Source organism: Boleophthalmus pectinirostris, unplaced genomic scaffold (genome assembly GCF_026225935.1).
Source record: "Boleophthalmus pectinirostris isolate CB_2022bp ecotype Guang Dong unplaced genomic scaffold, ASM2622593v1 HiC_scaffold_3, whole genome shotgun sequence".
Classification (NCBI taxonomy): Eukaryota; Metazoa; Chordata; class Actinopteri; order Gobiiformes; family Gobiidae; genus Boleophthalmus; species Boleophthalmus pectinirostris.
The window spans coordinates 20,205,568-20,233,291 of record NW_026571299.1 but is presented as its reverse complement, the minus strand read 5'-3'; the positions used below and the strand labels follow the sequence as shown (position 1 = coordinate 20,233,291).

At 40.6% G+C, this 27,724-nt stretch overlaps 2 protein-coding genes across 2 annotated transcripts; both read left to right on the top strand.

Moving 5' to 3' along the window:
• Positions 1–9,333: 9,333 nt before the first annotated feature.
• On the top strand, positions 9,334–11,833 carry snrpe (small nuclear ribonucleoprotein polypeptide E). Its single transcript, XM_020931010.2, has 5 exons — positions 9,334–9,517; positions 9,779–9,805; positions 9,888–9,950; positions 11,417–11,495; positions 11,676–11,833. The coding sequence occupies exons 1-5, from the start codon at positions 9,464–9,466 to the stop codon at positions 11,729–11,731; spliced, it is 279 nt and encodes a 92-aa protein (XP_020786669.1). The 5' UTR covers positions 9,334–9,463; the 3' UTR covers positions 11,732–11,833.
• A 331-nt stretch (positions 11,834–12,164) lies between these two features.
• Positions 12,165–17,867, top strand: LOC110165818 (cell division control protein 42 homolog). The gene is made up of 6 exons (XM_020931014.2): positions 12,165–12,310; positions 13,781–13,914; positions 14,003–14,075; positions 14,178–14,287; positions 14,372–14,569; positions 16,382–17,867. Exons 2-6 carry the CDS (start codon positions 13,810–13,812, stop codon positions 16,469–16,471), a joined length of 576 nt encoding a protein of 191 aa, XP_020786673.1. The 5' UTR covers positions 12,165–12,310; positions 13,781–13,809; the 3' UTR covers positions 16,472–17,867.
• The last annotated feature ends 9,857 nt before the right edge of the window (positions 17,868–27,724 follow it).

The following is a 27,724-nucleotide window of genomic DNA, read 5'->3' as shown; positions in this document are numbered from 1 at the left end:
ATATTGAATCTTTATGCAATATGTTGTACCAAACAAACCTCAACTGAAGTCCAGCAGCCACAAACTCTTCCTGTGTGAAACTTGCTCCTCTGGAACCAGGTCACTGAGGCTGCCTCCTTTCAGCTTTTCCTATCTGACATATCTGACAAACTGCAGTATGCAGTCACCTAAAGAATACACACTGCCATGACTGCAAACATGCATCCCCCCACAGAATTGAGTTGTACTGTGTTTTACTTTCAGTGCAATAGCATCATAAACAAGTCATTTTTATTAAAAACTAAACAAATATGTGTATGTGTTATATATGTATGTTTTGTATTTAAACTTTGTATATTCGTCCTAAACTGCAATGTTACTGTCAACCCAGTGTGAACAATATGAGCATGACTTTTGATTTCTCAACAAAAAGATGCCCTTGAGTTTGTTCGGTCACACAAGTGGTTCAGAGCACAGAAATAGACTCTGGTGACTCTGGACAGAGGAAAAATAGGTCCCCATTCTCAAATAATGTCCACTATTGGGTCAGCCTAGCTGCCGACTTGTGTTGTAATACTATATATGCTATGGATCTCGTGCAGTCAGTTATTTTGTTTAAATTAAAAAACAAAAAACAAAAACATTGTATTTTGTTTAAATAAGAGCCACTTACAATGCATTTTAAACTTCATGAACATATTTATTTACATTTGAGACTTACATGTCAAATTTGTGCCACAAGTTATAGCCTTTAATGACAAACAGTTAGATGCTTTTCATGTTAACAGGATATCCCACACTGGTCTGACCCATAAGATGTAGCCTAGATATGGAATGCACTGTGCCAACCTAGTGAGGCCCCTGACAACGCTCAGATACACACAGAGTGGAAAACGGTAGAGATGATTCTGTTTAGATGACAGTAGCACAGATGTGCTTATGTTGCAAACCGCACTAGAGTACATGATACTTGTTGAAACAACTATTTTTTGTGACCGTGTCATCTTGCTATAGATGTTCAAATCCGATAACCAAAGTTTGCATTATTTCTGAGAATCGAGCACACCGCAGGCCCCTGTTTTCCGAGTCCTCATTCGCCTAACACAGCGAAACAACACATCTGCCAGCGGAAGAAGATCAGGCCAAAAGCACAGCGGCTTTTTGCAAACATTACACTATAGAGATAGTCCGACCGCAGTGACCCGATTGAGAGATATTCATGTGCATAGTATTCAACAGAAAGTGAAGCCATGTCGGCAAACACAACTATCTGATGAAACGTTTCAACATGTTGGGATTGAACAAACAGGATGGATACTGCCTTAAACTGACTCTTTACTGCCCCATTTCTGCACCTCTTCTTCCCCTTCCAAGCTCCTATAACTCAGTATCCCGTTCCACTGTGGCCCTCCACTGATGAAGAGCAAATAACCAGCCCAATGAAGCGGGCCGCTCTTTTCAGCCAGAACACAAGACAGCGCTGCCTCTGCGGGGGCACCAGTTTGAAGGTGGGCTGTACAGAGAGGGGGATTGAGGATCAGGGAGGGGGGGTGAGGGGGAGCAGCACTGGCCCACACAAAGGCAGCCCTGAAATAGCCCCTTCACACAATGAGACCTGCCACTCTGTCTATGAGATAATGTCTAATTGAACACTGCAACCATTGTGCTCCTGTCACCGGCTCTATTGTCCAGATAGCCCTCTCCCCCCCACCTCTCTTTTTCCATTGACGCGGCGCGATTGTTCCTCGCCATTGTGGCAACCCTGCTCTCTCCCTCTTCTCCTCTGTCTCTCTATCAGCCCCTCTCTCTGTATTGTTATAATTTCATTACTTATTTGTTTTTTGTTCCGTTTCTCCTTTCACTCCCCTGTAGACCTTTTGTTCACCATATTTAGGCACTTCATTGGGATCTGTTGTCCGTGTGTGTGCATGTGTGTGTATGTGTGTGTGTGGGGGGTGTGTGTGTGTGTCTCTGTGCCACAGTACAAGCAGGTGTCAGTTTCACAAGGAGATCAAAACAGGAAGCCAGATAAAATAGAAGAAATAAAGTCTTGACAGGCATCATAAGTGGGCAGAGTGGTCTTATCCAGCTCTAAACACCACAATATGAAAGATGAACTTGCTTGTGGTTGTCCTCAGAGATCACCACAACTGCAGCATTGTCCTGTGTATTATACTGTGTGCATTGTTGACATAGCAGCTCCATGCTCGTGTCCAGAAGATATAGACAACCTATTGCCCAATAACAAACATAGTATCTAGATGGTATCAGGGCTCATAAATCTTCTGACTGCCAAGGCCGGCCAAGTGAAGGAGAAGACTCCTGTCCTGTGGGGCCCATCACATACCTGTTGCTCTGTGCTTTGTCACATGTGATGGCTTTTAACATCTGCACACCAGAGTTTAAATATTTACCAGGAGTTCCACAGTTCATCTGAGGTTGGATTATGCTGAGAGGAAACAAACACACAAATGCCTAATTGTGTATGTGTGTGACGTTTTAAACTCATGTACCGTAAAAGTTGTAAAAAAAATAAATAAATTATAAACTTTTACTTTCCAAACCAGTGTATATGGCGTAAAAGGTCTAAATCTCTAAAATCTCCCTACCACATTCAAAGAACACCATGTAACTTTCTGGAGGAAGCATGTCACCTGCATAATTCATTGGAAACAGAAAGTTAAAATGATACGTTGGAACAGTTTTCTGTGGGGATAGATAGGTTTTGCTATATTGTGGAATATAATAGCAAATGAAACAACATTTCCAACAGGAGGAGTCAGATTTGGGGCGATGCAAGCCCACTCATTTCTCAGTTTTTCAGTGTAATAAAACCAAGGGGGAAAAAAATATAAATAAATAAATATTTGGCACAGTGAATTGCAACTGTGAATGTTGAGCTGCAGATGTGTTTTACACCACTCACTGTTAAGCTTACTACAAATTATTTTCTTTGAAAAATTGAAAGTTTCAACTTTGAAATGAGGCACAGTGCAGTCTTGAAAAACTGAGAAGGTCAGATCAGTGATGGTGGTGGTTGATGATGTTGTACTCATCCAAATCCAAATCAAATCATGTAGTACATCCAAATGTACAACATGAATACACAGTGCACACCCAGTGCACACCTCTGACATACACTGTGCTTTAAAGAGTGAATATTGGGCTAAATCAATTCTTCAATCAATGCTTGCAGCTTTCTACCATGTTGTAACATTGTTCTCTCATCAAAATCATGTCTGAAGAGGTTTTAGATGTCATCCATGTATGTTTTAGTAATTTTGCACAGCAACTTGAGAAACTTTGCAATATGCAGCAGTTTCAATAGCTTGATGTACACTGATTGCGTTGTGATTGCGCTCTAAAGGGGGAGTGACTTAATACAAAGAGTAAAGGAAAATCAACCTACCGTATAAAATAAGCTAATATGCTGTTTTTGTTGAATATAGCATTTTAAAAATAATAAGAGGTAACGTAGTGATCTAAATATGTTATATGTTAATACCCTATAGAAGTAAATCCCCTCTTTAATGAGTATATGTGTAATTCAGCATTTCTTTCATTTGCACTGGCATAGTTATAGAGCATATGTGCTGTCAAAACCTCCACTCTATCTTTTTATATTTAAAAATGTGTTGCTCATTGATCATGTCCCTGAATATGGTGCAGATGTTGCCATTTTTATTTAGATCTTGCTTATTGTATTTTTGTTTTTGTTAATTTTGTCAGATATGCATCAGGTATAGACAAAAGTGAAGGTTCCTTCATCCAGGTTCATTGCTTTCTTACCTTGATTATCAATCTTGTAATCAGCAGTGACTGATTTCTTCTTTTTTTATTGAAGAAAATATATTACTTTAAAATTGAGTTACTTAATCTTAACATCTAATATTTGCTTAGATACAGAAGATGAAATATTAACCACAAATTGTACTGACAGTATTAAAACTCATCATTCCACAGTACAAGACAAAGACCTTTAGTGCATTTGGTATTAAATGTGGAATGTTATACTCCTCCATACACTTGGAGTCTGGGGCTGGAATTCACACATCCTCAGGACTCACAAGTCATGAAGTTGACGGACAGCAGTAGTGAAGACAAAACAGCATAGTCTGGTCCTCTGTTCTTTACAGGAGAGGAGAAATGAATGAGTCAGGCCACATGTCACGCTGAGTGAGAGCAGTGCACTGAACAATGATAATTATCACCTCTGCTAAACTCCCTTCACTAGCAAAAAATCAAACACTTTAAGACACCATCAGAGTGGGGAGAATCTGGGCTATCAACACAAATGGACCAATGTGGAGTGTAATCACATAGACAATGGCTCTCTTTAGAGTCTCTTTAAATGCGTTTAGTTGCATGAAACAGTATGATTTTTTTTTTTTTTCACAAACCATTGCTTTAACAAATTCTTGTATCTACTTTACTTTTAAGTAACAAAATATGGACGCATGATGACAGTTATCTATCCTTACTGAAGTCATCTGTCTCCAAATTTGCAGGGACTTCATTTCCTCCAAAAAGCAATACTCGATATTAAATCAGACATGGAACTGGCACAAATAATGCAATAGCTAACAGGGAAAAACAAAACAAAACAAAAAAAACAAAACAAAAAAACCAACCAAACAAACAAACAAACAAACAAAACCCATAATGGTGCAAAAGGGAGATATGTAATGTACTACATGTATTTGAAGTAGTGTGGCATGGCTTTCTATCTACAGTATTACTTGAAGACAAACACAGGACAATTTAATGGTCCTCAGGCTTGAATGAATGTGCATAATACCCAACTGGCCCTGTGTGCTGCTGACCTCTTCTACTTGTGCACCAGCTTTGGCCAGCAGGTCCCTGGCATTACAGCCAAACAGGCTCACAATGAGAAATGCCTCCACATTTCCTCGTTTTCATAAACACCATTTGAAACAAAAAGCCCTTATCGGACCTGCGTATTATTCACTGTGTTAATTGGAGGGAAAATAAATGCATTGTGCATCTTGACTGTGCTGTTAAAACAAGATAAGAGCCGTATGAGTAAGTCTGAGACCATAGCCATAGAATCAATTGTTTAATAGAGAAAGTGTGAACAAGTTGGAAAGTGTTTTGGCCCTCTGGGTGAGGCTGGCATGGCTGATGTAACCCACCCGCGAATCCCCTCACAGCCTATTGTCCTAATGTCACATAATCACAATAAGAAACAGAACCACTCTGATAATACACTGTGTTGCTGAACATTCAACTTCCACCACTTATTAGAGGCCACCATGTGTTTTAGGCAAAGTACACAATAACAACAGCAACAACAATATTACTCCATCATTCACACACACTTCTCAGTCACACTCTTTCCATCAAATACTAGAAGCCTCAAGGACATGGATCATGGCTGCCTACACCTGAAGCACCTCTGAGCACCTTTCAGTCATACTCTTGGGCTTGTCACTGTTCTGACGGTGGATGTGGTGCCAGCGTCCTATGTGCTATTGAACGCACCCTGAACATTACTCACACAACTAACTATTCACTTCATTCATTCATTCACTGAGATAAATAATTTCTTCTGCAAAGCCATTTCCTTTGACTGAACGAGAAGGTTGTAGTGTCACCACTGTCAGAGAGCGTAAATGAGTCCAAGACACAGTTCTGTATACACTTTTCAATATATACAAGCTTGTTTAAGATGCACCAATGAGGATTAACACATTGTAATCCACAGAGGTCTTACTCTAGGAAAAGTGTTAACTAACTGAGAGCAAACATAGAGCATAATACAAGTAATAGGTGCTCAGGTCCAAGGACAACCACAAACCAACACCTCATTTTACAGTGCAATGGCAAACTGGCAATAATGGAGCTGCACCGTTCAAACATGATTACACTTGTCTATAATTGGGCTGCATGGTTACACTGCAGGTTAGAGTAATTGAATAACATCACAGATCACTCCACCCTGTACACAAACAGGCTTGGTCTATACACTCAATAGAAGAAATAAACTTGTCAGTAGTGTTTGTTACAGTCTGTTAGTTCAATGGGTGATGCCATCATACGGCTGCACCAGAGCAGACTGGGTGTGGGGCTTGCACACAATCAACCTCCACCTGGAGGTGATGTCCATTATATACACAACACTACAATAATTACTCCTATATAGGATTACAAAAATGTAGTTTCTGTGACCAAATGGAAACAATGAAAACCAGAGCACTTAGAAATGACCAACCTAAGTGGTCATTTACATATTTATTTATTATATAACTGCTGATTCTAACTGTATAAAACACCTTAAACGACATCTTAAGCAACATATTCACAACATTACCTAAAATATTAGAATGTCTTGGTTCCTGGTTAAAAATATGAACTTAAAAGTGCACTTCATAACTTTTATACATTTCTCTGTGAAGAGGTTTTTGCTTTGCTTGGAATGTTACGCATTATGGCATGAAACACGTATCCATCATTTATTTAATTACATGTATTTTTATTACTCAAAAATATTTTGAGAATCAAGCATTATTGCTTTTAGCAGAATTGCCTATCCACAGATCTAGCCTGTAACTTAGCCAGATAGCACCACTTACTACCACTGTCTCTATGGCAACTCTGAATTGTGTAACAATGTAGGCAAAGTAATAACATCTCCATGACAAGACAAGCAGGCGCTGTAATCTCCACCAGAAACGTTGTGCATTGCACCTTTATATATTTTTAAAGTTTTCATGTTTTTCCTGGTGGGAGTATGTATAACCAGAATAGCTCCAGTGTCATAAATCAGCTCTATTACTATATTTCCCTATTGTTTGTGTGGGCATTTGTTTGGTTGTGTAATCAAACTGTACCAGGAGAACCTTTGACATAAAAGCTGCCATATTTGTCCAAGTGTGCCATGAATATCCTCTCTGTCAGAGGCAGGAAGCAGCAGCCAGGGCCTTGTCTGGTTGTAGCTGGTCATGTCAGTCAGGTGGAGGTCAGCCAGGTGAGCTAGTCTGGAAGAACACAACCCCCCCCTCCCCATCCGTCTGCTTTCCCTTCCCCTCTGAACAATCGCCACCGACAGGAAGAGGAAGTGATGTCAGGGGAGGCCACGCAGATACCAGGCTAGTGGCAGAAATAGAAGAACGACATGTGGAAATGAGAAAAGATGGAATAGTCCATCACAATGCACAGTCAGACAACTTCCTGTTTGGGTGTGAGGCTGTCTTTCCTATTTCACTAGGCCGAGCCTAGTAGTTCAATTTGCTGAACTGCAATGAATGGAAAATTACATACAGCAGTGTCTATGTAAATTTGATCAATTTTGGTCAAAAATTTTAAAACAGGAATGATGAAACTGAGGATACCGCCTTGAGAATCCCTGATCTCGTCTGATGTTGGAAGCTAAGCAAACTTGAGCCTGGTTATGGATGGGATGGGAGACTGCTGGGATTGCAGGTTCTGTGGTAGCAGCGGTGGTTTTAGTCTAAATGTTGAATGGCCACACTCGTATAGCACTTTTCTAACTTCAAGTCACGCAAGTCAAAGAAACATGCACCCATTTGTACACACATTCACACACCATTTAAGACATGGGGGAAAGGGGGGTTAAGTGTCTTGCCCAAGGACATAGCAGCAGTAATCACCTGGGGGAGCTGAGATCAAACTGCCACCTGGATTAGTGTATCTGACCGCTCTTAAAGTCTCATATAAACTTTGGTTGTGTCCTTAGCAAGCCCCTTCACCCACCTTGCCTAGGAGTGAGTGAATAGAGGTGGTCAGAGGGGCTGGCGGTCTGACGGTCTTATGTGCATTAGTCTACCCCAGGGCATCTGTGACTATAGTGGTAGCTTACCACCACAAAGTGGAGTAAATTAAATTGTAAAGTGACTTTAAGCATCTGGAAAGGCACTATAAGGCTAACGCTAAGCTTAGGCGTATGACCAGCTGGTCTATTTGTGTCCTAGAGCAAGACATATGAGGACATTTGCAATTGTCATGAACATACTAGAGCTGGATGTGTGTTTAAATAGTCAGTCCAGTTTGATTGATTAACCTTCTTTGTGGTTTTGCACTATAAGACTCATGCATAATTATCTTAGCATAAATGAACTGAACTTAACCATCATCCACATACTCAGTATGTGTTGTCTGCCCTGGAAATTGAGTGCACCTCTTTGTGTTTGTGTTCCTCTGGTACAATTATCCCAGAGTGGTTTACAGGTAAAGGTGTTAGACTGCTGTTGGCCCTCTAAAGCCTATGGCTGGAGTGTGTCTCTCTCTCTCACTCCTCCTTGAGAATGTGAGTCTGCTGTGTGGCATTGAGAGTCAGCCCATTCCTGTACTAGCAGCTAGAGAACCATGTGGCACCTGACAACGATGCCTGGCTCAGTGGCAGCATGACGGCCTTCTGAGATGTGCCCAAGGGTTCTGCAGTAACAGGACACCAGTGCCTACGCCACCGAGGATCCTTGTGTGTCTCCTGTCCTCCACTTGTGGACTCCTGTCTGTCCTCGGCTGCTAATTTCCCTCACACTTTTTGGACGAGCAGCAGGACAAGTCTCTGTTATGAGTTATTAATACTATTGTTAACTGCACACTCAAGGCTGGCCTCTCTGACTCAGCTCATCATGTTACAGATATATTGTACACAACAGACAAATACTCAATGCTGTTTTATATAAGACTGCCTATTAATATCAGAGGAAATGCCTTGGCCATCTATGGTAAAGGCCAATTGTCATTGTGTGACTTCAACTGGCCCCAAGGCCAATCTAAACAGTTACAGCCATTAGCTTAAATATATTTTGTAACCATATTCATTAGGTATAGGAGTGTAGATTGTGCCCTTACATCCACACACGTCTGCATGTTTGTTTAATGCCTGTTTAATGAAAGCAACATGACACAGCTCCATCTAGAGTGAGTACTGCAAACATTCACCATTTACTTGTTTAGCCTTAATTGGTTGAATTTTCAGGCAATAATTCTGTAGCAATCAAAAGTAGGCCTAATATGGTTGACAATAAAACACGAGTCAAGGCAACTGATAAAAGCATATAACTGTCACGTCACCACAAGTTTGGAAAGGCTAGATTTAGCAAAAAAATGACAAAGTGGGCTACTATTACCTTTCCAAATGGCCAAACCACCTAATATTCTTGGCTAATAATAGCTAATAATGGGTTAAATTATAGAACCCAAAGTTGTGTGTTTATCTCCTTAATTAATCAAAATTTTCAATCATGCTAGAAAGTAACAGAATAGATAAAATGGCAGGGAATTGCAGATTCTGCCGTATTATTAAAGTGCATTAGAAACCTCCGGTGTATTGGTGGCGCTGTGACTTTTTAGCTCATATTTTTTAAACGGAAGTGCCTTTTGTCCTGAAGGAAACGCGCCATTGAAGCAATCCAACGTGAGGGCTTCGTTGAAAAGCACTGAATAAACGTGCAATTTTTTCATATTTTATACCAACTATTGGTATTTATTTTTAAGGATGGCGTACAGAGGACAAGGACAGAAGGTGCAGAAGGTTATGGTGCAGCCCATTGTATCCTTTCAGAAATCTTCACACGCAAAACAAAACCACTGTTAGCATCTATGCTATTGGTGTTGCTAACGCATTCATTCCGTATCATGGGTAAATTGTTCATTTATGCACAGTATCTTGAATGTTCGCTTTATACAGAGCCATTTTATGCAGTTACCAAGTTGTAAGATGTGTGCCTGTTTCTCTTACACAATAAGAATTGGTTTAAATTAAATCGTGCATTTCATTTACTTGTCTGAATTCCTTGACCTTATTTACCAGAACCTAATTTTCCGGTACCTGCAAAATGTAAGTGCTTGTAGGATCTATTATACCTTCGATGTTTGTGCCTTTTACAGTCCTTGTGTTAAAGCTGTTGTCTCTGTTGCAGCGCTCGCGAATCCAGGTCTGGTTGTATGAACAGGTGAACATGCGGATAGAAGGATGCATCATTGTAAGTACACTTTTCGCTTTGAGGTGAAACTTAATTTGCGACTAAACAGTGTATGAAGTCTAAAGCGTAGTTCATGTGTTTGATTTATGATAAATGTCACGTGAAATCGAAAATGGTTGAATTCGGGTCAGCAAAGTGTGTGATCTCAGCTGTAGACTCGTATTGCAATGAACTAAGACTTTCCTCAGTCGTGTTATTCGCCAATGTTTTTCTTTTGGTAAGTAATTTAATAATAAATAAATCAAATAAATACATGAATAACTCCAAATAACGAAACATTAGATCTAAACTCAAAGGACTGCTGCAAGTCCAAAGAGGACAACATTGGCCTTTGTACAGGTCCATATTCCATTCTCCTGAAGTCTTTGGGTTCTATTATGTGATCTGACTATTGATTTTTCCTCTTCAAAGTGACCACTCTTGTTGGCTGTGGGGAAACCCATCCATCCACAAGGATTCAAGTTGCTGGCTGTTAAACCTGTCATTTGGCACTGTACAGTTTAGCGTGTAACTGCTGCTTAATGTGCTAAAAGTTGTAGAGTGGACTATCCCTGTCAGTGTTTCAATCCTCTGCAGCTGGGATATAAGCTACCATTCATTTATCTGTGACCACCTGCTGGAAGATACACAGTGGCACCTTTATTTCATTATCTTTGCAAATTCTAACAAAGTGACCTGGCTCTGTTGTCACACATTTGTTAAGTCTAACGTCAGATGGAGTTACCTTGCCTTTAAATTTCCATGCCACCCCACTGCAGAAACATGTCTCCCATGTTTCCCTGGACTTTACCTGCTTCACTCTAGGCGTTAGCCCTAGGTGTAGCGCAGAGAGTTTAAGTTGATGATAGGACTTTGGTAAACCTGGTGTACACTGACTGCAAGTGTGGTGTGGTTTGGGACTCACTCAAGTTTGCAAGACATGGAAAGTCATTACAACTGATGCACCCTGCCACACTGACCTCCAAAGAGTGAAAGTCAGAGAGAGGCGCGTGTCTGTGGGAAGAGGCGGCAAGAAGCCTATTTTTCCCCACACGCTGCAGCAGTCTGAAGTGGATTTTAGGTCATTAGACATGAACTCAAGTGAAACTGTGTTGCTTTGGTCAAATATGCAACGCACTTGTTGGTGTAATGTGCAATCTGCAAATTCGTACCACAGTGCATTTGTGGTCAGTATATACTTTGTGTTAGTTGGTCTGTTCATGTCCTAGAGCAAGACGTGTGGACATTCGCAGCTGTCATGAAAATACTAGTGTTGGATGTGTTCAGTTTACAGTTTGTCCAATTTGATTGAGTAGCTTGACGAGCGAGTTCCTTATACATTCTGTTTATCAAAACTTGTGGTTCTAGCTGGCCAGGTAAGCTGGGCTATGCCTTAGTTTGCAAATGGCATGTCATTGTCATTGCCATTAAAATAGCGGTAGATTAATTTGTATTTTATTATTCAGAATGTGATATTCTTTTTCTAGGGCTTTGATGAGTACATGAACCTGGTTCTTGATGATGCAGAAGAAATCCACATGAAAACTAAAAACAGAAAGCCACTGGGTAGGTTTTCAGTGTTAAATGTAACTGGAATTTCATTTATAATATATATTTCATTTAATAATATAGTCTTAATATTTATATAAAAAATGCAATATGTTTTGTAGAAATGTGTTATTTTGTTGTGTACATTCCCTTTTATAATTTTCTGGAAGTATGAATCATGAATATTTCTCTTAACAGGGAGGATCATGTTGAAAGGAGACAACATTACCTTACTCCAGAGTGTGTCCAACTAACCTGGAATGATTTTTTTTTTTTTTTTTTTTTTGTATGTGACATGAATATTTGTTACTTTAAATCCACATTGTGTTATGAAAATAAACTTGATTTCTTAGAAACCTTTGGCTGTGGCTATATCAAGTTACTCTTAAGTGGGTCATTTTGTTATACCTCCATCTAGTGGTAGTATGATGTCATTGCAATTTTAGAATGTAGGTCAAACTATGCCACCGCTGTTCATACCAGTTTTATAATTTTAAATCAAACCAAACCGATTATATTGCTGTGAATGTATGAAAAATTTAGCATTCATTGTAAAACGACTCGTTAATGCTCCTTAAAGACTTTCTGCACACTTTCCACTCATTTTATTGGTCGATTGCTGCATTGTCCATGATTTCTGGTTTCACACCCCATAAGGCATACACAAGACGAGACATTTTTTTCACATTAAATCCATAGAGTGTCCGACTGAGTGATGGACCAGCGTCATTACGTCGTCCTTCACTACGCAGCGTGTCCCTGTTCTGCTGACTGGGAAGCCCCTTGCGCGGAGCTGCCAACGCCCGGCGTAAAGACACAAAACAGAGGATTCGGTGAGGATTTTATTATTTTTATGTGATTATTATGTTTTACCATCCATCTTAGACATTGTTCAGTGACTAAATTCAGATGTTCACTGTTGTGATCAATGTTGTGAATGAGAGAATGCGCTTGAATTTCTAATGACCGCATCCTCTGAGGGGCTAAACTGGTTAGCTTGTATGCTATCGGGTTAGGACATTAGCTACTGTTTGCAAATGAATGTAGCGTAAATCTGTGAGCTAGGGTGTGTAAAAGGGTTTACCCAAAGCGTATTCTACTTACATTTTACACGTGTATCATCCGATCGGAAGAATTGACCAGTTTTGTATTTGGCACAATGGTGCAGTTGAACCTTGAGCGAGACACCGATCAAAATAAAACCTTTCAAATGAGTTTTTTTTCGTATAAACATGCAGCAAATGTTGGTGTGATCTTTTTCAAAGTACCACCAACATTAAGTATTACATTATACCCTTTAAATGCTAGTTTGTACAGGTTTTACAGCCGGCAGGAAATTAGGCCAAGATGAGGCCGAACCGGAAAAATAGCCGAACAAATGCCCTGTCGCAAGCGGCAGCATCCCCCTCACATACTTTGCTCATGTTCATTTTATTTCACAATACACACGCATACTAGTGTGTAATATTAATTACATGTTTGTACAAGGATTATGAACGTGTCACTCAAGTTTACATCTCTTTCTGCGCCTCAAATGGCTATTGATATCAGTTCCCAAGTAAAGTTATGCCTATTTGGGGCAGGGGTCGCATTGATTTCTATACCACCAGTGCAGCGTTGTACCATCACAACATAATTCGTTGGTTTAGCGGTTGCAGGATCACTGGCATTGATAAAGTGATGCTTCTCACACGATATCAGTTATTTTCTGGCTGTTCTAAGCTGGCCTGCCCTACAAACACAAATACGTGGATTAAGTCTGGCACCGTTACTGCAGCTGTATCCTGACTGTGGTTACTGCACCGAGGGGCCTTGGCTGCTGCATACTGTTTTTTTTTTTTTTTCTTTCTCTCAAATCAGTGCGCCCACAGAGAAAGCTTAACATCGTTGGACTATTATTCAAATCACGGTGTTCTCCTTTTTCTAATATTTTGGATAACAGTAGTATGGGTATGTTGGCTGTAACACTACTATGAGTAATTTTACATCGTTAATTTTATATACGGGTAGTCCAAATTTGATTGCATGTGTGTGTTGGGTTGTCTGAGGTGCAAAACTGTTAATTTATGGGTTGTTGTTGGTAGTGTCAAGAACCATGTTATTACCATTTTACATTTTTTTTTTTTTTTTTTTAAGATGCTCTAACTCAAGCTAACAAGTGTTTTAAGTTTTAGGAGTGATAGTCATTATGTTGTAGGAAGGCTAAATGCAGAAAAGAGTCTTTTAACATGCATTGCACATTTTTTTAAATATCCAGTAGTAATTATATGTTCTTCATTCTTCTGTTTTTCCTCATTTTTTAGATCTTGAATGAGTAGTGAAGACCGCAGCTATGCAGACCATCAAGTGTGTTGTTGTAGGGGACGGTGCTGTAGGTAAAACTTGCCTGCTCATCTCTTACACCACAAACAAGTTCCCCTCTGAGTACGTCCCTACGGTGAGTGTTTCAACACTGTGTGCTTTACTTGCATCGGCTGAAGTCCATGAGGGTCTTTCTGACTTGAAGTTTGTCTGTTGTGCTGCAGGTTTTTGATAACTATGCTGTAACTGTTATGATCGGGGGAGAGCCCTACACTTTGGGCTTGTTTGATACAGCAGGTATGCATTTTTGGTTAATGCAATGTGTTTTTCAACAAATGAGTATCAATATTATTTTATGTAGTTTATACATTAGGGTTCTCACCATATTTGTTTATACAGGTCAGGAAGACTACGACAGATTACGACCTCTGAGTTATCCCCAGACAGATGTTTTTCTTGTCTGTTTTTCTGTTGTTTCTCCCTCCTCCTTTGAAAATGTAAAAGAAAAGGTATGTGTGGTATAGTAACATATTTTCTTTATTGTTAAATGTTTTTAAGTAACTAAATATAATGAAATGTGCATTGTCAAACAGTGGGTTCCAGAGATCACTCACCACTGTCCAAAGACGCCTTTCCTCTTGGTGGGGACACAGATCGACTTGAGGGATGACCCTTCCACTATAGAGAAGCTTGCCAAGAACAAGCAGAAGCCCATCACTCCAGAGACAGCAGAAAAGCTCGCCAGAGACCTGAAGGCAGTGAAATACGTGGAGTGCTCAGCCCTCACACAGGTACTGCACTCCACAGTTCAGGCACAGGTGTTTTGTACAGTAAATGTTTACTATTATAACACACAGATCAATAAGCAGCTAGGCACTGGTTTCCCTGCTGCTCTTTGACTTGTATTCAGAGTGCAGTTATAGGAGGCGCAAGTGTTGTTTTTAACTTTTTGTTATACAGTTGTGGCACAGAAATATCATCTATACAGTTACTAATAGTGTTAAAGCAATAGCGTAGTGTTAAAGCAATAGCGTCTTTGTTATAGCGTGTGAGTGTTGGAATTGGCATCTGGACTAACCTTCTTTAAAACTTCATATTAGTACTATACTACTATTGGAAAAAAAAGACACTTTCTACACTGATGAAAAAAGTGAGTCACGTGCCCACAGCTCTGCTGTATTATGTAAACATTGCCAATGGTCCCTGGGTTTGCAAACGCAGCTCTTTTGTCCTAGACATGTCAAACCCTTAGTTCAGGTCCCTGGTCACGAAGCAGCTTTTTTTTTCAGTTTAAGACCCTTTGGACAGAGATCAGCAGAATATATGCAAATGTGTATGTGAGAGCACTAACTGTAGGGCTTTAATTCTATGTTTTTGTATGTCATTTGTTGTTGAGATCCACTTCCTTGATCATGTATACAAGTAATGAATATAATCTAAAAATATGCCTGATGCTGGTCACACTGGACATCTCAGAACAATGGCACTAATGGAGCTGAGGTGTTGTTCAGCGTCTCTGCTTCTTCCTTCCTCCACCCGGCCTCTCCTCCGAGTTGCTGATGTCATTTCCTGTTTCCTTTTCAGACTCTCACCTCTTCATTTCGCTCAGGAACATTTTCTGTTCCATACCATGTCATACCAGTTATGTTCGTTCACTTTTAATGTGCTAACTGCCTTGTGTTGTCTTCCTCTCCTGCTGCTATAGCGAGGGCTGAAGAATGTATTTGATGAAGCTATCCTGGCTGCCCTTGAGCCACCAGAGACGCAGAGAAAGAGGAAATGCTGTATATTTTAAACTGTTGGAACTCCTAATACTGCTCTTTTCTCACTCTTTGAATGTGCTGCTATTCAAACTCTTCTTTATGTACCCGAGGGCTCTGACCTTGATTATGGCACATGGCACTGACTACAAGTCTCCTTAAGAGAGTGTTGGATATATATTTTGTGACATAGCCATTTACATTTGTTTTCTTCGGGGCATCTTTCCATTTCTAATGCTTTTTTATGAGTTGTAGTAGGCAGTGAAATATTTAGGTTGGTCAACTCTGAATTGTTTAACATTTATGTGCCAATAATGTGCGGCTGGTGCGTATTGTCACTTCTCACATGGTGACTTCAAACCCTGTGAAATAAATAAAACGTGTTAAACTATTGTTTACTGGTGCAGTGTTTTCTCAGACACAGTAAGTACAGTAGCTCCCGCTCTTGGCCCTGCTGCCGGGCCTGACTTGTTTTCAGCACAGTGCAGCATTGTTTCAAAGGTTCTGTTCATTTCACATGACCCGGCTTCAGTGTAAGCTGCTCTGCTTGGGACACACACTGTAGGCAACAGCAAGGTTACAGTTAGTGTCACATCTGACCAAACCATTGTTCGTGTGGCTGGATTATTTTCTGACCCTTTGAGTTAATTCACTTATATTTGGTTTGCTCCTACAGGCTGTTTTCTTTGTCACTCCACGCACTCTAGTGGCGCTCACTACTGCTCCCTCTCTGTTAAAGCTGCTATTCTTCCCCTCAGCCTTATGATTTGTGCTTTTGTCGTTTGAGTTTTTTGAGTTGTCCCGCACTGTATTGAGCCTGTATTTGTATGTTTGTGTCCACAGAAAGGCCTAAAGAATGTGTTTGATGAAGCGATATTGGCTGCACTGGAGCCCCCAGAGCCCAAGAAGAAACGCAAGTGTGTGCTGCTATGAGAGGCTCCTCCCCTTTTACAGCCCACCACCAAAACACCCAAAACACACACATGTAAACACAACACCATCCACGTCCACTGACCCCAGCCCTCTCTTGCTCTGCTAAGGCTTGTTGACAACCTTGAGAAAACATCTACCAAGTTTTGGACATTTCTCTGCAATAATGACATTTGTAATTGTAAGTTTGGTACAGAGATCTCTACTCTGTTACAATTACAATTGGGATCTATAATCCAAGCCTATAGAAAGCTAACATTGATTCCAGATTGCGTGTGGAACAATTAACAGGAAGAATCCAGTCATGTTATTTTCTTTTAGCCACTGTAAAAGATTTAAACTCTGCTCCTGCCTTCCTGCTTCCACTACGCTGTCATCCCCTTTGGTAATGAGCTGTCCCCAATGCTTACATTTGTTGTTTGCCAATTTTCTTTTATCACAACCTGTCTCGATACTTCAACACTTACAGAGGACTGTTAAGATGAGTGTGGATGTGTCCCACCGAGCTGGTCGACATTGCCATACATAGACAGTCCCATTGCATTTAGTGGTGGTAGAATAGCACAGACTGTCAGTGTAGAGTGTGCTTCATCTAAATGCATTATTCATAGTGGGCCCATGCGGCGACCACACAATTGGCTTTTTAGCTGCAGGGAACTTCAAACAGTGTTAGCAGATCAAGTGTGTGTTTTTCATGCTTTGCCAGGGACCAAGGAGTAACGCACTGGCCTCATAAAGCAGACAGAAGGGGTACAATAGTGGGATATATGAACAAACGTCATGTTGGCACAAGCAGACGCCACTGCTAGTTTAATGCTTTTTATATGAACTGAACTCCACCATATTTCTGTGCCAGCTCAGAATGTGGTGCCTTGTTTTAGAGTGAGTGTCTGCCCATTGTCCCCTCCCACACATTGAAGAGTGCTGCCTTGGTCTCGGTTTTCATGATAGGATTTACAGATGTAAGTATAATGTAAGCTGGCACACAATGTTGACGTAGGCTCCAAGTGTTTTTACCAAAATCTTTTTTTTTTTTCTTCATTTTTGTTTGTGCTGTTTTTTTATTTTATAAATATATATAAATATATATGAAAGGTTACCTTTCACTTTTACTTTTAGGGGCAGGATCTCAGCTGAACTCTCAATCTGCCAGTTTATTAAGATCACCTCTGATTAGTTCAGTCAAATAAACCTTCCAAAGTTCAGTAAAGATAACATGTGAATGGTTGGTTCTTGTCTTCTTTACTGGTGGTTTTGAGTTTGGTTAACCTCCAGCCCAAGGCAGTATCATTATGATAACGTAATTGTTTTTGGTGAAAACCAAATGCTTTGTCAAAAGTCTTTGATCTTTATATGCATTCTTTTCAAAAATATTAAACTTATACCTTAATTGCCTTTACTACCATTTGTTGTCGTAATTTTGTATTAGTTGTTTCATGAAATTATCAGTGTTATTTTGAAGAGACCCCTTTGCCTTGATAAATGAAGGTGGTGTAGCGAAACATGGTCTCAAGAGTAATTTGTTAACTTAGACTTTGAGGAATTTTTTTTTTACCAAACAAGAACTCCTGATTATGGACAAATGGACAGAGCTGCTAAAACACCGAATACCGTTGTCAACCAGCAGGAGGCGTTGTAGACCACAAGTGATTTACACATTTACTTATTTCAAATTGGTGATGTGTCCATCTGCCAATGGATTCATATTAGGTAGCCTAACACTGTCCCTATGAATATATAGGCCAATTTCTTGATGGAATGTAGTTTGTAGTTTGGTGGTATTTGTTTTTAACCTGTGAAAGTAGGTTATAAATCTTAAATTTGTTTCTAGCTCTCACAAACTGTTTGGCTCATCAGGGCTCATCAATAGTATTCACATGGATTAATTGAAAACATGCACAGCTGGAGAACAGCTTTTTCAGATGAAAAAGTGAAGTAGCTTTCATCTCAAAGTACGATACAGTGAACAGGTTCTTTCTTGTAAGTTTGGAACAGATGCAGTTAGAAACAATGCTTTTCTTATTAGATGAAGACATTTTCACAGGTGAGACGGAGGAGGCCTACTTAAGTTCAGAGGAAGATTGAGTAAAATACTGCATTACTAACATGCTCAAACAAAGCACAGCTTTGGCACAAGTATGGCTTTGTTTTGATGAGGGAACTGAACATGATGAAAACTCATGTCAATTTTTCATATTAATCTTAATTTGCATAACACTTTTCTTTCATTCACAGTCTAACAGAAGCTGAAATGGGCTAAAAACCCACCAATAAGAAAACTTCTTTTAAATGTAAAAGTTCATTATTGAGTGTCATCCAAACCAATTTTAAATCACATGATTGAATCACTTTGACTGTGCTTAATGGAGCCCCCACAAGTTTGCAACGGCCATGATTTTCAAGTACTCCCCTCTTCTCTAATGTGCAGATGTTTATCATGCAGCCCATGGAGCGTCAGGGGCAGCTCTGTTCACTGCAGGTATTTAGACACCGCAGAATGACAATGTTTAATAGATACATGTAGCGAGTGCTCTCAGCCGTACCCCGCATATACAGAAATGTCCAGGTGTGAAGAGACAGTTTTCTCTTCACGCATTCAGATCAGTACAAATCTCTCTGCTGACAGATAAGTTAGTTGGAAGAACTCCACATAATAAAGTGAAGCAGCACAGACCCCTATCAACACACACTGTCACTGATGCCTGCTCACTAATCTGCCTTTATTATCTATCTCAGGCCCATTTCTAGCTTTGCGGGGACCTGGGGATTTGCCAGAGTTTAGAGATTATTTATCAAATTATTATCCTTGATGTATTGCGTTTGATAGGCCCTAGCCTTCTTCTCTGGACAAGTAAGGGGACAAAAACTTTTCCACTTTTGAGCCCCCCGCTGGTTCAGCCCCATGCATCTGCTTAATGTCTTTACATACCAGAAAATGCCATTCTCCCCACATGATTCATTCGGCAACTCAGGTGTAGCTAATAAACAGTTTATGTCCCCACACACATTATTTACTCTAATATTGTGAAATAAATGAGGATTGTTCAAATAGTAAGGCTTTAGAACTCATTCACTCCATTTTAGTGTTGAGGGTTGAATACTTGACTATGATTTACATATACCAATTTACTATTTGGTATTTAATTCTTGTTATATTCTGCAGCTCATGTATTTTGTGTTGATATGCTTAAGGTTTATTGTTTCAGTGCAGCTATTTTCTTACCAAGATGCTATCTGAATCAACATATCCTGAATTTGTTATAGCGAGAGATCTACTTTGATCATTTTGATGAGAATGCACCAAAAGCCAGTTAAAGGCCTGTTAAAAGCATTGGCAAATCAGGTGTCACATATCTTGTTGTGTCCTTAGGCAAAACATTTCACCCACAGTGAAGAAATGTGAGTGTTGTTGGTGGTCAGACGGTGTATATTGCCAGTCTACCCCAGGGCAGCTGTGGCTACAATAGTAACTTACCACCTCCCGGTATGGAGTGAATGAATAATGCACAAAATTGTAAAGCAACTTTGAGCATTTCAGAAAAGCGATATATAAGACTGATGCACAGATTTTTTTGATGAAGACTGAGGGACTGATTTGCATGTGTAATGTTATACTAGTTTCAGCATTGTATTATACACAACTTTTGATATTCAAAAGATGTGATATTTTGTTGTAACTTCTCAGTGGCAATAGTCCAAATGTCTTTATCATTCTGAAAAACATGAGTCCTGGTGCCTGCTCCTGTGTTGCGCAACATGGCTGTTGCCAGCATCAGAGACTCCAGTGAAAAGCCCAAACAGGTGAGGGGGGGTGGAGGACAGAGGACTGCAACTGTCATCACAAACACAAACCATCTGTCTCATTTGAGTAACTTGTTTTCTTTTAATATGAGAAGTATGCTGCTGAGATCTGGGAGTTTGCGAGAGGCCTGGGAGGGCTGGGGCTCTCCATTCTCTGAGACTGGCATTATATTAAGATCTGCACCTGACCTGCAGATATGACAACTCATTTCACCTAGTTAACATAATTGTATTTAAGATTTGACTAAAAACATGCCTATTTTTTGTATTTGTTAAAATTGTATTTATTTGTTTGTTTGTTTATTGGTTTATTTATTTGTTTTAACTTAGCTGAAATTATTTTTTAAAACTTTCTGGTTAGATATGGGCAGCATACTATGATATGTACAGGGAATTCCATAACAGTCACCTTGCAACCATAATGTCAGCTAAGGCCAAATGCAGAATAGACATCATTAGACTAATTACAAATGACAACATCTTTATTTTGTTTAATGCAAGTTTAAACTGCATTTTGGACACAGTTTTGTTGATTACATATGTACCTGTTATATGCACTTTATGACAACTTATCTGCCGTGGACAGTGGGGACGGCCTAGCCATGGATTTCTGCTTCCTGTTACATGCAACATTTTGAGTACTTGTCTCCATTCTAAATATATAATATTGTGATTTTAATTGTTAACTGCCACAGCAATGGTCCTAGTTTATCATAATTCGAAAACTCTTAAGATATGGTTATATTATCGAATAAGGCTTTTGAAAGCACCACCCCTTCATCTCCAAATGGGGGCAGTATTCAATTAAGAAGTGTCTTCTGGGCTCTGCTTAGCAATATACTCAGCAAATTCCATGCAATGAATAATTGAATGAATAATGTAATTTCTTATTAAGTAGCAGTATGTCATGAAAAATTACTTAGGATCCAAATGCATTAAGAGCATAGCTGTGCTGAGTTGCCATGCACAAGTCTGCAATTTGTTGTAACTTAATTTTGGCTTTGCTAGACCCACTGTCAGCAAGACCAACCACTAAACAACTTGATCTGACTTGGCTGAGTGACTCCACACACATGCGCACCAACAACCGGGCAAGATGGTGCAATTACTCACATTTGAATCGAAATTGAAATTCAATCATATCTAATGGTCTTTTTAAACAACATATAAAATCCTCTGTCAGTGACTTGAAGCAGAGCATTTAGAGGAAAAACTGAGTTGATTTTGATAATTAAAAGTCTTTCTAGTTTATATTCAAGTAATAAATAATGAAAACAATTTCCATTAGTTATAATATGCCTAATACAAAACAAAATAGAATTAAAAGCTGTGATCAATCAATGTGAAAACCTGTGCTCCCACCTCACTTCACCAGGCCATCATAGTGCCCTGATAATTAAGTACAGACCCTCTGAGAAGTGGAGGGGTGTAACGTGTAAGTCAAAGATATTACCGCACTGGAGCAGGGCAGTCGATATTGATAGGACAGACAAAGCCTGTGCCATGTGGTCTGCATTTTCCCATAATCCCACTTTTAGCCCAGTGTTCCTGCCTTGCTTTTCCTCTTCAGCCTCTCCTGCTCTTCTGCCCAAACATACGCCCATGCAGGTCCCATTGCCGTGGGAAGCTCTGCGCACTATCTCCAGTCTGTAGAGCATTTGGTGATATACGGAGCATAAATTGTCTTTATTGGTGTCAGGGGTCTAGGGAAGGACTTCGGGGTGTAGCGCCGTACCTCAAGCAGGCAGCACAATCTAGCACACGCCTCACTAATAGAATAATAACAGCTTCATTATTAAAATATAACTGTTACTCTGGTTTAGAGAAAAACAAGTGCCCTCCATACATTTTATTGTATCACAATGTAGAATGTGTGGCTATAACGTTAAATGTCCTACTATTTGTGTTTTGAATACAGTGTATGTATGTACTTATTGGCAGATGTGAAACCTGCCCCCCACCTCTCCACTAACTTGTCCTGTGTTCAGGTTCATCTGTGTGCTTTGGTCTTCTGCTGGCACCCTGTCAGACAGCAGTAACATAGATGGCATCTAGTGGTGATATGTGAGAATACAGCAGGGCCCCGTCATCTTATTTAAAATATAATTAAATTTATACATGTATGTTTCCTTTAAAACCACTCATCTTCCAAAAACACCCACACGTTTCACAGACAGAAAGAGTGACCACTACAGTTTATCTTGACACAGCATAGTATATTCCAGATCAACATACATTCATAGGCAGTATAGTCTTCAGTGTATACAGATCTACAGTATGACTCTATAATGGTACATTGGTTTACTGGTGGCGGTACAAGTTAGCTCAGAAAACAATGCAGTCCCAATAGTGGCACAAGTGTGTGTGTGTGTGTGTGTGTGTATTTGTGTGTTACTGTATGTGCGCTTGGAGAGAAAGTGCTTCAGTCGTCATGCTGGGACTCCTCTGACCGACCCCCTGGACTCATGCATGTTTGTGTTTACTGCTGTTAGCTGTGAGCTTACTAAGCTTCCCCACATGCTGGAGAAAGTGGACGGATCAAGCCAAATGTGCATGCTACAGAGTCACAGAAATATGGTATGTAATAAATGTAGGGGGCTGCCAAATTTATCAGTGTTTTCAGTACAGTCTGACAAAAGAGAATTTAAATTAAAAATTCCATGTATTTGTTTTTGTTTTGTTTTTTTCCTAATCTTAGTGAAAAACCTGAATCCTCCTTGATCTAGAATGACCACCTCAAAATGTAAATAAAGAGGGACCCATTGTTGAGGGCAAAAAGATTGGAATCGCAATAGCAGGAGCCAACATAATACAGACAAGTCAGTACATCTGAAATTCCTTGTGGGGAAAAAAGACAGGGACAGGAACCTTGGCCAAGACAGCCAAAAGGGTGGTCACCCTAGCTTCATTCCATGTTCAAATGCATATACATTGGTTGCAATGCAATAAATGATAGTTGTCTCTCTGTGTGGCTGTCTGTAAGCCCTGTGAAGAGTGGCTTATGCCCAAATTGTACCCAGTCAGCGACATTTTAGACAACTACAACTGAGCATATACCATATATTATACCATTTGTACAATGGAGGACTAAAATGAACTAATTTACCACTTATTGTTAAGGAGATAGTGTTGATTGCTGACAGTTAATTATGTCAGCATTTGGACTATCAGTATACTTGTTAATCTATTATGGAAGACAATAATTTTGTTTTGGGGACGACTACACATTCTTCACCCTCTTGTCAAAGTTGGTTCATCGGATATTTAATTGCATATTTAACTAGTAGTTCTGTTAGACTTTGGAATATGGGGACTTAAAGTTGTGACTATAGACAACTGTGTGTGTGTACATTTGTAATAAAAAAAAAAAGTGGAGCAGCATTAGGGCAACAAATGGGACAACACAAATAACACAATTTTTCATCATCATTCATCAGTCAGTCATGAAAATGGGAGCAAACCGCATTTAGTCCTTGTGCGATAATTGCCCCTTGTCGTCTGAGCCTGATTCAGTTCAGACTCAGTTTTCCCTTTTAGACATCTTTCTCATAATGTCTCAAAGCAGCAGCAAGTACAGAGGGCAGCGAACCCTCCTCTCAGATACCCCCCCATGTGTTCTGTCTATCTGTTATCAGGGCCTTGTGTCTGTGTCCTTCTTCTCTTTCCACAAATAAGTTAAACAATACAAAAAATATGAAGCATCAACAATGACACGGCATGTGAGAGTGGTGGAGAAGACACAACATGAATGAAGTTCATTAGAAACAATGCTGTCAAAGTTGCATCAGACAAACCACATGCAGACGGTACGTTTCCAGGCATGGCAGTTGGCTGATCCAGTCTTGTCCTGTCTGAGCAGACCTACTGCAGGTGGTAGGGGGGTGGCTTCACACATGCTCCCTGTGCTCTCTGGCCCTGGAGAGGCGGGGCTATGTGGCGTTCGGTTTGCTCATGACTTTTGTCTTTGCCTATCACCGACAAGTGTGCATCTCCACCGTTTTGCGACACTGTTTACATTTGACATAGCAGCACCAGTGGAACTTGCAGCTGCACCTGTCCACCACCTCCACCTCCTGAGTCTGGAAGCCCCGCCCACAGCACATTAGTTCACAGCCATCAATGGCTTTGGATGTTCTGTTGCACTGGCGGCCTACAGTACCCAGCATGCCGGGTGTCCGTGGGTCATAGTCGCAGAAGTCCGGACTGGGGTCTAGGTAGACCAAGTCTTCGTCTGTGTGAGGTTTGAACTGGGAGTTCCGTGGCACCAGGACTTTGGTGGAGCCCACTTTGCGTTGTTCCACCTCAGTGGCTCCGTCAAACTTCTCCTTGATGATGTTTCCCACTTTTCGGAATGGAGGCATGGCTTTCCAGCATGTCTTCACCTCACAGGAGCCTGACACGCCATGGCATTTGCACTCCACCCGCATGTGCGACAGGATGGCCTGCAAAGAGTACAACAGAATAGGAATATGATTTTTTTTAAAGTGTGTAAGTAACTTATTATACTTAATATACTATAAATTATAATAGTATACTATAAACTATAATAATATTTATATAATACCTCTCTTATATACTAGTATGTCTATCATATTTACATTTTTATTGTGTTTTAATCTTATAAATAATGGACACACAAGTGTGGAAAACCAGGAAGAATTTACCTTCCTGCCAGCCTCATTATTGTGCAGGTTCATGAGAGCTCGATTTGATGACTGCCCTTTGCCTCTCTCCCTCACATCCACAAAGGATTGAGAGAATGCCACTCCGTAGGCAATGTTGTCGCTGCAGCCGGACCACTGGAACCCTGATGAGAGATGGGCAGCAGTTACATCTGACACCATCTGAGTGTGTGTGCATCTGTGTGTGCGTGTGTGGAAAGTGTGGCACAGACGTACCCTCTGGACTCACTCCATGTACATTGTGGTCACAGCCGCATTTTTCCAGCTCCCCGCTGCTGCAGGCCCGGGTGACCGCAAACGCCACACTGGCTGCTGAGATGGCATACACAAAGGCTGCCTCTCGAGTGCCTAACACACACATGGCAGAAGTAAGACAACATGAACAGCAACATACAGTTAGACTCATAAAGAGTGCATTAAGCCCAGGAAGGGGCAAACAGGATCCCAATGTTTATGCACGAGAGGGATCTAATAGGAGTCAGTTTAATGTCAAATGCTTTCTAACTCACTATTGGGATAATTTTTCATACATTTTAAATACTTCTGTTCTTCCACCCAATACTGTCACATTTAATTTTAATTTAAATGGTTGTCATAGCGATGAAGAGAAACAGAGCTTTCCAGATTTTAACCATTTGAATTTATCAGTAGAATCAGTCAGTCTTACCCTGTGTGACCACTTTGCCGAACACTGGCATGCTCTCCAGGGTGGAGCAGTTCCACCTGCGGTTACGGAACTGATACTGACACTCATCAATGGCCAGCTGAGCGCCACGCCTCACTGCATCCATCACCTCCACACTGCGTTTACAGATCTGCACCTAGCCAAGAGGAGGCAGCACATCAGCAACTACACCAACTTCATTGCATAATAGAACAAAACGTTTGGGACTAATACATGAAAACCAAAGAATGGACCAGTGAAAAATGAAAAAAAAAGTCTACCTGTCTTTGTATTAGACCTCGTAACCTCTCACATGTCTCCTCATCCCTGATGCTTCCAACTGAAGAGAGTTTGGCAAGATACCTGTAAGAGACAGAAAGAGGATTTTATTTAACCTGAAGGAACATAAATGACACAGAAGCAGTGAAGTGGATATTAACACATGCATCAAAGCGAGGAGAGACTATTTGGTGACTGGATAAATAAGAAAATGGCACAATGTGATTGGCTGACAACAATACACAGATGATTAGATAAACAAGGGAATGAGCTAATTCAAATATGCACACAGCCTTATATTAGTGACTTGTGGCCAGTTTCAGACAGGCTTCATTGCTGGTCCTTCATGGCATGGTGGAAATGTTGTGAGCAGATGTCTGATGAAACCCAGAGAGAACAGTGAGAGGTTCTTATCACACAGCACCTTTGGGCCAGACAGGTCAGCTCACCTCTCTTTACCTCATACCTCTACTATCTCCATCCTCAACCCTGCTACTGGACCTGACGTGGAGTTTTATAATACATATGCATATGTCAATCTCTTCCATCAAAACAATTATTCAATCTAAACCCAAGTGCAGCCTTTTGGTTACAGTCAAACACTCCAAAACAATTGCTGGGTCACAGGGCTCCTCCCATCCTCTCACCCTCTCATCTCCCTCTCTCAGCCTCACAGATATGGCCTCCTCAAGCACTTCCCATTCAGACAGTGGTTATTCATCACTCATCGCTCCGATAACACTGTATGGCACCCCACTGTTCTCAAATATCCACCATGACCTCATTGTTGCCCTATTTTTGTGTAATAACAGGTATAGTCCTTGTGTGATCCTCAGCACCATTAACTACAAACTGCCTAACATGTTTAATGCAGGGGGGCATGAAGATCAGAAATGTTTTATAGAGTGTGCTCATGAGACACAGTCCTGGAAAAGGTATTGGAGAAAAGGGAAGAAATATAATTTCTCATAAACTCTGTAAACAGGTAAAACATCACATGGAGCTCCTGATGACAAGACAAAAGCAGAAAATAAGAATCCAGCCAGAAGAAACATAATTTTATTTTTTCCTTTATTCAATGAGATGGATGAATATGACCTTGAGAATTTTCAGTATTTGATTGGAGGCTTCCAACAGGGAGGCAATCAAAATGCTTTCATATAAGTAAACAGCAACTGGCCAGCACTACACACACAGTGAGACAATCTGTCAGGGCTCGTCCCACTAGCCCGGCAGTGACCCTGGGCACATCTCATAACATTGGATAAGCACTGGTTCAGGTGTCCAGCATGGGAAACACACTTGGTAGACCTTGTGCAAGTCTGTTTATCTGTTCAATTGATGCAGCATTTCTGTGTTTTCCCCAGATGTGGTTAACAAAAATACCTCAGCTACAGTGGACATAGCAGAGCTGGTGCACTCATCTCTCTGGCCCCTGATGATTGCGTGCCTAAATCCCAAGGGTCTAAGCCCGCTGGAGCCAGTGGAGTTGTGGAGGCTGCCATATGTAATGCAACAATAACACAGCAGCCCGCACACTCAACTCGCGCCAGGTGGACGCTCCTTCTACCTCCCAGCCAGAGCCCCCCACGGCACCATGGGAGCTCACCGAGAAAGGCTTTTCCAAACAGAGATGAGACTCATGCAACAATGAGGCTATATCCACCAGAAGACGAGCGGCTATCGTTTCAGAGATGTTTTCCATAAACACAGCTCTGTTTCAGTCTCTCTGTGTACATGAAACCTGTGAAAATGCCGTAATACACACACCAGGATGTTTGTTATGCTTCCATAGAGACAGACTACAACTATTATTATTGCGTATAGGGC